Source organism: Oncorhynchus masou, chromosome 23 (genome assembly GCF_036934945.1).
Source record: "Oncorhynchus masou masou isolate Uvic2021 chromosome 23, UVic_Omas_1.1, whole genome shotgun sequence".
Classification (NCBI taxonomy): domain Eukaryota; kingdom Metazoa; phylum Chordata; class Actinopteri; order Salmoniformes; family Salmonidae; genus Oncorhynchus; species Oncorhynchus masou.
The window spans coordinates 58,595,516-58,608,038 of NC_088234.1; the positions used below are offsets into that span (position 1 = coordinate 58,595,516).

Sequence of the window (12,523 nt, forward strand, 5' to 3'; positions counted from 1 at the left end):
TGGGTACCTCCGAGGCAAACCTACTGGATAGGCATTTGGACTTTTTCAACACTCAAACCAAATGAGAAAGTTGACAGATTAAATTCAACTAGTATCCAGAGTAAAATAAAGCTAGATCCACAACTTTAATGCCAGGGTCACATTTAATCTGAAAACGTATCAACTGTATACAAAATTTTAGAATGGAGATAGTGGTAGTAAATGCACTTTGTACACATTTTTCAGGGAGAAAACAAACCTCTAGACATTAGAAATTGTTACATTTGGGCATTCACAGATGCTGTACGTACTTCGACAAATGCTTTCCACCTCTTCCTGACATCATACGTCTATCAGGGATAGGCAATAGATGGGGGTAGGGACCACCCAAAATCTGAACACAAGCGGGGCCGCAACGGCTCGCAGGTCTGCTTACACACATCCATACCCACAGATGCAGCCAGAGCAAAACAATTTAGCAGCCCCCATCTTGACAGAGAATTTGAAGTTTTAGTTTCATGCTATTCTACACATTTTGTAAAAGGGTGGATGCGTTTGCAGTTGATCATCCGATATATTAAATGGGGCACCCGGTAGGTAATTCAACCATGACCACAAGTTTAGATAGCTGGCCTAGACTAATTTACCAATTGTCAACATGGGCTAATTGAGTGACTGTCAGAAGAGAAACTACTGATGCAACAAAATTGCACCTAGTGTATTCTACTATTCTAACCCAATAGTAAATTGAGACCCACATTGTTCAACAACAAACATGGGGATGAGGGGGCATCCCTGGTCTATATAAATGGCAGTAGCTGGTCTAGCCACCACTGCTGCAATTTTGGATTGAAATATGTTCTGAGCCACAGGAAGTGTGCTAGCAACAAACTCAACCAATCAGGAGTACTGAACTGGATCACCGGTAGTATGTACCACTGAGAAGGGTTTCTGTTCTTTTAAAACAAGATACATACCTGCTGGAAAATAGACTTCTCTGAACAAAGACATCTGGAGCCAGTGAGTCAAAGCCACTGAATATACAAACTTCAGACATTCTCAGTGGGCTGCAAAAATGACTTTACTGCAGTTTAATACCAGAATTGCAACTCTTGCTTTCTACAATGAATTTAGTTAAGGGTGAACAGTGGTCCCACCATTTGTGCAGCAAAATTAAAAAAAAAAAAAAAATACACTGGCAGGTATAGCTCTCCCCTTTTTAAAATCACTTAAGGGGCATATGATGAAAACAAAACAAAACTGTACAGTACTTTTAAACTCATGAATACTGGATTCCTGACTAGTTGTGTGTGAGCCTCGGCAATGCAGCCCCAGCTTCGACAGTTGAGTCCTGCTCCTCAGAACTAAGAAACTTTTGTTTTCTGTAGGTTCGTTTTTTTTTGTTACTTATCCCCTCTTTTTGCCTAGTTCCCTCCACCCAACCCAAAGGAACAGTTCTGTAGGGTCAGCCAATCAAGCTTCCATTACTAAGCGGCTAGTCCTGCTAGCCTGACTGGCTCTCCCATTAGCACCTGCTCCCCCTTCTGTAGAGCGACTGAGGTTTGAGTGAAGTGCAGCGCCCCTGCTGGACCAACAGGGAAACCATGGCACTGTTCAACCTCTCTGGTCCACAGGCCAGATATGGGGACGTAGGAGCAGGGGGGCAGGGTAGGAAGATGGGAGTGGTCTCTGTCCAGTGGACTGTGACTGTGGCACAGCTGACCAAGACCAGACGATTTCACTGGCTTAGGAGCCCAGACGGGGACGTTTCCGTGGCGACTGCTCTTCGTCTTCTTCCTCCTCGTCTTCGTCGTCAGGGTAGTCTACAAGGCCGACCATCGCAGTCTGTCAACGAGAACACAGGTCACATTAGAACTCAAGTGACTCAACCCTGGGTTTGATAATTTTTACTACTGGGGTGGCAGGCAAATGGGGCTTTTTACTACAGATTGACAGGTAGAAAGAGGATATGGCTCACCTTGGCAATTAGAATGGCAGTTGACAGGGAAAGCTCACCTTGACTACCAGGGTGCCGGGTGTCGCGTCCGACTTGGCTGGGGAGCCGTTGGGACTGGCTGAGGCGGCGTGTGAGGCAGCTGGCTTGCCGTTGGCACCGTTGGCAGCCCCTGCAGAATGAGAGAAGGTAAACTTAAAGCTGCCAGTTGGGGTCTGCGTTGGGAAGTTCTCTTTGTCGTCACTCTCTTTAACTGTAAAGAGATGGAAATACATAGTGAACATACCATTCCACAAGTTGTGGGTTTGAACACACTGAGCAGAGTGGCGGCACTTACCTTTTTTTGCTTCCATATACTTTCCGTAGCTCTCTGGGAACTCTTCCTCTGGCCTACTTTTCTCAACAGCCTCTCCTTCGTCATCATCCTCATCTTCATGGAACCACATTTCCTCATCCTCGTCCAGCGTTCGGGCATCCCTACGATATCTGCTTGGATACAGTAAACTCATTAACAGGCTTTATATAAATAACAAAAATATAAGTTACTTGACAACGCAACATTGCTTTACTTTGCTCAACACAAACCAACTGCTATTGAAGTATATGCCAAGTTATCCTCTGACTGAACCAAACATATATTTTTTTCCACTTTTACGCCATTCCAGGTGTCCATGTCTGTGGGAGATGATGACAACACTGACCTGTTGAGTCTCAGGGTCTGTCGGTCCTTCTCCTGCTCATATCTGCCCTTTAGGCCCTTGAACGTCTGGACGTATTCAATGGATTCAAGTGCTTTGTAGTAGTTGTCTATGATGTGTGCTATCAGGGACTTAACATCCTCCTGTAGAGATAGATGTCATGAGAGTGTGTGCATGTGGTAAAATGGTAACCAGACATGTTAAGGGTGAATGGGGGCTTACAACTTTGATGAACTCAAAGAGTTCGATGATGGCTGAGTTTAGGAGGTTGTATCTAGTGCCATTGTCCAGCAGAGTGTTGATGACTGGCTCAAACAGGTTCCCTTTGATAATATAGCGGTTGTAGTACTCATCCTTCTGCCCGATTATCCTCCTCATGAAGCGCAGAGCACCTGTTAGACAAAATCAGTACAATCACCACTTTGAAAAGAGGCTGAGGAAACTCCATACCGGCAATTACTTGCAGTACGTTTTAGGTTGTGGATTTATCAATGGATTATACCCAGGAGCCAAGGGTCCAAAGGTCTGGGTTCTAGCTTGATGTGCTTCATTAAACAAATTCACTCTACTGACAATGTTTTCATGTCAACGCTTGGTGCTCCCCATATTCTAGAACCATGTCCCTCTGTAGTGTTTCCCAGGTGACTCACACAGCGCCAGGAAGGTGTGTTTAGAGTTCATTAGCACCAGGATTCGTCGTAGCAGGTCCTTGTTCATGATGTATGTCTTTATGTGGTACGTGTGGTGCTCAACACAGAATGTCAGCAGCTCCAGAATCAAAGCCAGGAGTTGAGCTGTCTGGAAATTATCTGGAAGACAGCGGCATGCATTTACAATAGGGAGAGACACTCCTAGTCAAATGAGATTTAGGATTGTAATATGGTTAAATACCAGGACACACTGGGTTGATCTTGGTGGACCCCTCTTGCAGAGCTGAGAGACATAAAAACAATGAATATCAGTCATATAAACAGATCCAAACGAAGACATCTTGGCCTGCCCACCAAAAAGATATGCATATCCACACAGAGCTGGACCTAAACACACCAAATTCTACAAAGGACCAGAGTCCATACACACAATGCATATATTATCAGTGCTATCCGGAATCCTTGGGACGTCCCTAACCTAAACCCTAACCCTCAATAACCATTTAAAATGTAAACTTCAATGAGGTTGGGACGTCCCAACAATTCTGGATAGCACGGACCATGCATGCATCCATTTAGATCTATAATCACGCGAGTTAAAATACAAAAAAATCGCCCCCTCCTCACCTTTGGACTTCTTCTCGTCTACAGTGTTGGCCAATAGAGGGGCTGTTAGGACCTGCATGCAGTACTTGTAGAAGAAGCTGAGGAACTCTGTCTTCTCCGTTTTCTGACAGGATTCAAATTGAAAGTATCATACAAATCATGAGGTATAGCTAGCTGTTCTGTTTTCTTGCATAATAATCATTACTCCTTGTGTTATGACAGAGTGCGTGTGTATTTCGACATGGTCTTACATTGGTGGGCGTCAGCATGTTCTCTGGGTCAATCAGTGTACGTAGGAGCCCCATCAGCTGCACAGCACCCCCCAGCTCAGGGTCCGAGTCACAGATCATCTGCTTTATCACCACGTTGATCAGCAGCACATCCTAATGAACATAGAGGGGAACTGTGAGTAGCGTCAAGTAGAGGAAACCTAGAACACCCTAGAGAATTCAGACTCATCTAATCTAAATGCTCAGAAAAGGTATGCTTGGGTTAACAGTAAACACCTACTATAAGAAACAGTTCAATGGTTAAATAATCATGCCTTCTCATTTACATAATCACATCTCCATATGGCACCTACATGTGTCAGAGAAATTTGAAAAATTGGCCCACTAGTATCACGTAGGGCTAGCTATATGATATACTTACATCATCAGTCTGCTGTGGCTCCTGCATAACAAACTCTCGGACCATGGAGGGGCTGAACTCCACCAGGTATGAGAATATGTCTGTGGCTGCAGCCCTCACTTGCAGGTCGTCCATCCCCTGTGGAGATGGTGAGACACACTAGTCACACACTGGGTATACACAGTGAGCTCAAACTAATAGCGCATTTAGCTCCATCCACGTGTTTCTGTAGGGGCTCGGGAGTCTTCGTGCAATCTGGACTAACTGACTTTCTAGACCTTTATAAATTCAGGATTAAAAGGATTCTTTAGGATTTAGGCAATGAATCCCTTTATCTACATCCCCAGTCAGATGAAATCACAGATACATTTTTTTTTTGTATGCATCCAGTATGAAGGATGTTAGAGGTAGTTTTGCGAGCCAAAGCTAACTAGCTGTAGCGCAATGACTCAATGTCTATGGAATCTACTATCATGCTAGCGGTCAAAGTCTATGGAATCTACTAGCATGCTAGCGGTTACCATTGACTTCCAATCATAGCGCAACGTTAGTTAGCAACTCCCTTCAAACTGTACGGAGGTAGACAAAAATGGTAGCCACCATTAATCTGATTTTGGGGAAGTAGATAAAGAGCTTTATACCCAAATCCTGAAGCATCCCTTTAAGAGACACTTTGGTACATTTAAATTCATTCCACTTTTTTGACATGTGCTGGCAAGATGCAGCCCTTGATGTTGAGATGAGATTTCACATTCAAGTGATTGAGAGAATGTTGCCACATCAAACACACAACCAAATGTCCAGGGTAAATATGCAAAAAGAAGACATTTAAAATGTACATAGTAACCATTCATACCATGACTATTTCAAGAGCAGGAAGAATGCCTAGATTCGCCAGAGTCTTGAAGAAAGCATCTCTATTTTGCGGTTGCAAGGTTTGTGAAAAAGCACAAAATTCTTTGAAGAAGTTCACCTGTGAAGAGGAAAGTAAACACAGGACAGTACTGAAACATTCATGACAAAAGCGGAGTATTTGTATGCTTTTAATAAATAGAGTTAATCATTAAACTTACTAGTTCCCTCCTTTTACCGTCCTCTGTGGCTTCATCCGTTAGCTGTGCAAAGACTTCAGTGAGGAACTTCTCATCCTCCTGTAGTGTAAGGCAGGGATATAAAGTTAACATACTCAACTGCATCTCAGATCTCTGTGGTCTGTAGAGGTTTTGTGGTGAGAGGTCATGTTAAAAAGCACTAGGCCTGAACACAAATTTATTACAGGGGTCAATAGACATGGCCATGTCCCTCTTGAGCTTCTAAACGTGTATAATTATACTGCCAAGGGAAGTTAAAAATAAAAAAATTAAATCATGCCACAGCCTTATCATTTTTATCAATGTGAGATCCAAGACATTCAGGGCCTACTGGTATGTTGGCTTCATAGAGTCCCCTCTTAAATTGAAGATTACCCATCAACTACAAAACTGTTCACTAATATCAGAGCCAAAGACAAACAGTTTGATCGAGAAGTAAGAAGCATCGATTTACAATACTGAAGACAACAAAGTGGCATGAGTATTTTATCACATTTCATATGATATTCTATTTATGTCAAATAAAATACATTGATAAGTAGGGATGCACAATATATATATTTTTAAATATATAGAAACGGTAAGCATATCGGAATTGGTCAATATTAGCTAAAAACGCCAACATCAGCCAGATGTCTAGTTTAACGCCAACGTACAAAACCGATGTCAAAGCTGACTTGCATACCTATAAACGTAGGTAGACGGCGTAATGACGCCACGATAAATATAACACTACACATGCAACACAGCATTCCCAACCTAGCCCACAATGTCAGCTGTGTGGATCGAGCAGTCATTTGAAAGAGTAAGAAAATTTCAGTGAGACAACTGAGGCGAAATCCATTAACGCCAAGATAATGGAATTCATTGCCCTTGACAATCAACCACTATCTGTCTTGGGTGGTGATGGCTTTTGTCGACTGGTCGAGCACCGGGTACACACTACCAAGTAGGCGCTATTTTTCAGATTTTGCCCTACTGGAGTTACACAATATGTTGAAACTCACATCCACAAGCAACTTGTTATGGGCGTCCCTGCTATTTGCTTCACAACGGGCATTTGGACCAGAGACGTCAACCCCATGAGCATTGAGTCAGACAGCGCAGTGGGTCGACGAGGATTTCATACTGAGGAAATCCGTATTACATGCTCAAGAATGTGCTGGTTTCATTCCGCTGCTGCCATTTCAATGGCATTTGAGAACATGTTTGAAACATGAACACTCTTCGCTCCAATTCGAACAACTGACTCAAGAAATAAGCTCAACTGTGTCTGCAGCAAATGTGATACCCTGTCATGGCATTGAAACCCCTGCACAACAAAAACGCCAACACAGACCGCCGGGTTAACTTGGAAAAGTACTCTAGTAGAGGCTGTGAACAATCGAGTCGGTGGCATTCTCTCTGAGCCTCTACTGTGTCGCCACCATGCTCAATGCTAGGTACAAAGACCACTACTTCGATGCAAACAAGAAACGGGGTTTACGTGAAATGTCCGGCTGCGTCTGTAACAAGACGGAAAAGGACACTGACAGTGTGCACCGAGGAAAAAAGGCCACGGATAGACAGAGCTGAAACTTCGCTGTTGACATGTATGATGAAATGGTTGAGACTGAACAAATGAACAACGAAACAGCACAGCAAGTAAGTGAAACAAATAGGTTCTGATTATGTTTTACTGGTAAATGGGGACATATGTAAATGCCAACAAAATAACGTGTGTGTGTGTGTGTGTTGCAACTATTTAACTGTACTAGAATGCTTAAAAGGGCGCAAATGTTTAATAAATATAAGCATCAACTTTTTTTGGCCATTCCAGGTTGTTTACAACAGCAGAATATCACAAATTGTAATCAATAAATGTATCTTCAGATCTACAGATGGGGCAAATTTCACAAGAAAATAAAAGCACCAAGAGACACTCAGTCACAACATTGTTGGTTTCATTCAATGGTTTCTTTATTTTTTTTACTTTTTTCTACATTGTAGAATAGTGAAGACATCAAAACTATGAAACCACACACATGGAATCATGTATTAACCAAAAAGTGCTAAATCAAACGAGGATCTTCAAAGTAGCCACCCTTTGCATTCTCTCAACCAGCTTTGAGCTAATCACCTGGAATGCATTTAAACTAACAGATGTGCCTTGTTAAGTTACATTTGTGGAATTTCTTTCCTTCTTACTGTGTTTGAGCCAATCAGTTGTGACAAGGTAGGGGTGGTATACAGAAGGTAGCCCTATTTCGTAAAAGACCAGGTCCATTACATTAAGACATGAAGGCCAGTCAACGCAAAACATTAAGAACTTTGAAAGTTTCTTCAAGTGCAGTCGTAAAAACCATCAAGTGCTATGATGAAACTGGCTCTCATGAGGACCGCCACAGAAAAGGAAGAACCAGAGTTACCTCTGCTGCAGAGGATAAGTTCATTCGAGTTACCAACCTCAGAAAAGGCAGCCCAAATAGATGCTTCACGGAGTTCAAGAAACAGACATCTCAACATCACCTGTTCAGAGGAGACTACGTGAATCAGGCCTTCATTGTCGAATTGCTGCAAAGAAACCACTAGTAAAGGACACCAGTAAGAAGAAGAGACTTGCTTGGGCCAAGAAACATGAGCAATGGACATTAGACCGGTGGAAATATGTCCTTTGGTTTGATGAGTCCAAATTTGAGATTTTTGGTTCCAAACGCTGTGTCTTTGAGATGCAGAATAGGTGAACGGATGATCTCTGCATGTGTGGTTCCCACCGTGAAGCATGGAGGTGGTGCTGTGATGGTGCTTTGCTAGTGACGCTGATTTATTCAGAATTCAAGGCACACTTAACCAGCATGGCTACCACAGCATTCTGCAGTGATTCGCCATCCCATCACGATTCCACTTAGTGGGACTATAATTTATTTTCAACAGGACAATAACCCAACACACATCCAGGCTGTGATAGGGCTATTTGACCGAGGAGGGTGATGGAGTGCTGCTGCAGATGACCTGACCTCCACAATCACCCAAACTCAACCCAATAGAGATGGTTAGGGATGAGTTGAACCGCAGAGTGAAGGAAAAGCAGTCAGCATGTGGGAACTCCTTTAAGACTGTTGGAAATGCATTCCTCATGATGCTGGTTGAGAAAATGAGTGTGCAAAGCTGTCATCAAGGCAAAGGGTGGCTACTTTTTTAGAATCTAAAATGTTTTGATTCGTTTAAAACTTTTGTTTGGTTACTACACAATTCCATGTGTTATTTCATAGTTTTGATGTCTTCACTTATTCTACAATGTAGAAAATAGTTGTTTTTTTAAATAAAAAATAAAAACTTGAATAAGTAGGACTGTCCAAACTTGACTGGTACTGTGTATATAAGGAGCACCTAACTTGACAAGGCTCACACTACATCATGGTTGTTGTAAGATCTTTCAGATACAAAGACCCAACTGATTGGAATAATTTACCAATAGAAAACAGGGCATTAAAATCTGTGAATTTAAAGCCCCTTTTCAAATGTTAAGGACAAACCGTTTGTGTTTTTAATTAATAGAAACATCACCATGTGAAGATATTTGTAAATCTGTATGTATATATTATAGGTACTTAGTTTATTAGTTGTATTTGTAGTTTATTAGTTGACTTAGTAGTTGTTGCAGGGGTTAATAAGTTGTATTAGCATTTTTATTAGTTGTAGCAGGAGTAGTTGTACAACAATGTTTCTATGCTGTTAGTGTACTTTTTTTAATTAATTATTGTTTCACTTATTATTAGACAGTTGCCATATGCTTGTTACTAAGTATGTTTGTTTTTTTTAACACTCAAATGAGATGTGCATCTCAAGATTTCATCCTGCAAAATGTGAAATGAATAAATAAATAGACTTACATCTGTAGTTAAGAATGGAAAGATCTTGTTTGGCACTGTTGGTTTGCAGTGACTCACCTGCAGCATGCTGACTATCTCCACCTTGTTGAAGAAAATGAAGGATGTGAGGGTGGAAAGGAAGTTCTCTTCGAAGACAGAAGGAGTGGGAAGGATGATGTCCTGGATGTACTGCACACGGTACGTCTGGTGGATCTTCTGCCGCAGCTCTGAGTCCGTGATGGGGATCACCTCCTTGAACTTGGCCGTCTTGGTGAGGAACTCGCGGTGCCTTTTGGGCTGTACCAGCGCCGGGTCGTACTCCAGGCAGCCCACCACGTCCATGATGCAGTCGTCTGAGAACATGACCTCGAAAAGAGCCGCCTTGTTGAGAAAAAGCACGCCACGCACAATCTCATACAGATGATGTAGGCCCTCACGGTTGTCCAGGTCTTCACACACCTGGAAGAGCTGCAGTAACTTCTTCATGTAACCTTCACTCATAAGGGCTAGGGCCAGTTTTTCCCGGCGGATGGGCGAGGACAGGACAGAAGTCACAAGGTCAGCGATCTCCTCCAGCCGGGCCAGCTCGCATGGAGGCAGCTCCACCAGGTGGCTGGTCTCTGGCATCTCCTCGAAGCGCTCCTCCTCAGACTCATCGATGGGGTCCTGGGTGATCTCCAGCGCAGGGTCTTTTCCCTGCACCTGGGGTGGAAATTGGACACAGGCCAAAGGTAAGAATAACAGAAGATCTCTAGTCCCCCATTGCAAAGGACAAACTTCTATAACATGATATTCTATCATTTAAAATTATTAAATACTACTGGCTTAGACTTATATGGGCATACAAAGAAAATGTATGTTTACTGGCCCCAAAAGAAGCAGCAGTGAGCTACTATGCACATACATGGTTATTCATAGTATTGAGGGCTGGAGCTTCAAATATCATGCAAATATGGTACAATCAATTTCTCCAGACAAGGCATGTTTTTACTTGTGTGTATGTCACCAACAGTTGTGACATGTTCTATAAATGTTGTTCCTGCAGTTAAAAAGTATGCTTTCTGGTGCCATAAAACGACTATAAATAGCATAGTAGTACTCATAAAACTTACACTGACTTACACAACCATATAGAGTAAACACCTTACAATACCTGACAAATCTTTTCCCAGATTTCATCACAGCCAGCTTTTTCCTGAAAACTCAGAGCCAGATCATAGTTCTCTGCTTCAGACCACACGATCAGAGTATCCTGAGCAGGGAAAGACAGTCCTCATGATCAAGTTCAGACAATTATATTTTCAAGTATTTGCATTGTCAAATTAACCACAACTGTACACATTCACAATTATTTAGATACATAGGCTACTTTTATAAATGGAACTTCCCCAGAGCAAATACAACACTGAATATACACTGAAGATACACAGCAGGCCTCGATAGAGGTAGCGTACTTACTTGTTGTTTTTGATATGCAGTATTTGGGCTGATTTTAGACTCCAGAAGAAGTGAGCCTAAAAGACATGAGGACATTTCGTTAGCAAACCACTACCATACTGAAATAATTATTTGCTGTCTAAAATGTTCCCAACTATATAATCAACAACTTAATTTATTAACATGGTGTGAAATAATGTTCGTCAAATAAGCCTTCAATATCAACAACAAGATGGCTGTTGTAACTGAAGATAATGCTGAAACCTGAACACTTTTACTGACAAACTGTGCATGTAAACAAAGACAACACACCATAAATTAGCTGACAATTTGTTTTGGGCTGGCCAACAACTATCCCTTTATTTACTACTGAGTTAGCCAAGTGAGTTTACTAGTAACGTTACCTAGCCAACGTTAAACTAGCAAGCTATGCAACAGTTATTTGACCAGGTTGCTAGTTGGCTGGCTAGCTCGTTATCTCGCTAGTTGGATACACTACTTTTAATGTACCAATGTTCATTAACAAGATAACTAGTTCGTTAATTATATAACCTTAAGTATTGAAACGGAAAGAGTTTCAAAGGAAGTCAGTTCAACCACATTTATATTGCAAGTACTGGCTAGCTAACGTTATGCTAGCGTTACATCGATAATTAAAACAAATCAGTTATCTTCAAGTCTAAATCACCCATACGGTTACAAATAACGTTAAACGTAAAACAAACTACATAACGTTAATTAGACAGTATTAGCAATATAGTGATTTAGCTACAGTAGTTGGCTAGAATAACTCATACAAGTCGACATCGGCAGTTACGTTTAACTAGTGAGCTAATAACAATTGATTGCCAACTGATCTCGCTAACTAGTTGGTTAGTTAGGTGATCGTTCGCAAACTAGCTAGCGATGTGGAATTATTGAATGGGAGGCCTGTGCTAGCTACCAGCTAGCTGGCTAACTACGAACAAAACAAACGTGACGAGCCATCGTCTACTTATAAGATATGCTAGTTAGCAACTCACCGTCGCTTTCGGCCCGAACTAATAATGATATTCCCTTTAGTCGTTCGACAAAGGTAGACGAGACATGTCCTGTGCCCCTGTCGTCCCACTGTCGGTCTTCATTCAGCGTGTATACTTTCACACGCCGCCGAGTATCCGACATAGTTACCTTGAGGAAAAACTAACGCGTTAGCAAGCCAACACTAACGTTAGTTCACCCTATCTTTAAAATAGTTGTCTAGCTATGTTCTTATCCCCGAGTTTCAAACGTGTTTCTACCCGCATGTCCCAGACATACATCTGAGTATGATTTACAATAATGTGCTAATTAATGAACATATTACGCGGTTGATTGTTGTTTTTACCCGCAGAAAGCAGGATATCTATCGAACTGTAAAATTCACCGTTGAAAACAACTACGACGGCCTCTTCACTATCGTCCACAGACCGCCATCTTGTAATCCGATCTTTTTCTTCCCCTACGTCAATCAAACAGCTACCGCCGCGGGGTCTCCTCTGAGGGGCTACGGAAACCAGTACTATGGCGTTAATGCTGTAATAGTTTCGATATGGTTGGGATACAGACCTGTCAGTCTCTGCTTTGCTTACAATATAGCAAAAAGAAT

General features: G+C 42.0%; 1 protein-coding gene across 4 annotated transcripts; it reads right to left on the bottom strand.

The window, feature by feature from the left end:
- Window positions 1-1,044: 1,044 nt before the first annotated feature.
- On the bottom strand, window positions 1,045-12,383 carry LOC135511113 (serine/threonine-protein phosphatase 4 regulatory subunit 3-like). 4 transcript variants are annotated; one of them, XM_064932659.1, is made up of 17 exons: window positions 12,302-12,383; window positions 11,919-12,066; window positions 10,918-10,973; window positions 10,613-10,711; window positions 9,538-10,161; window positions 5,591-5,668; window positions 5,374-5,490; window positions 4,539-4,655; window positions 4,139-4,270; window positions 3,909-4,011; window positions 3,523-3,564; window positions 3,282-3,440; window positions 2,854-3,023; window positions 2,635-2,774; window positions 2,271-2,419; window positions 1,996-2,186; window positions 1,045-1,824 (listed from the first exon to the last, which is right to left on the bottom strand). In XM_064932659.1, exons 2-17 carry the CDS (start codon window positions 12,058-12,060, stop codon window positions 1,726-1,728), a joined length of 2,418 nt encoding a protein of 805 aa, XP_064788731.1. In that variant the 5' UTR covers window positions 12,061-12,066; window positions 12,302-12,383; the 3' UTR covers window positions 1,045-1,725. The 4 variants fall into 4 exon arrangements, with proteins under 4 accessions (XP_064788731.1, XP_064788730.1, XP_064788733.1 ...); XM_064932658.1 differs by having other exon boundaries at window positions 12,263-12,378; XM_064932661.1 differs by having other exon boundaries at window positions 1,996-2,105; window positions 11,919-12,380.
- Between the last annotated feature and the right edge of the window lie 140 nt (window positions 12,384-12,523).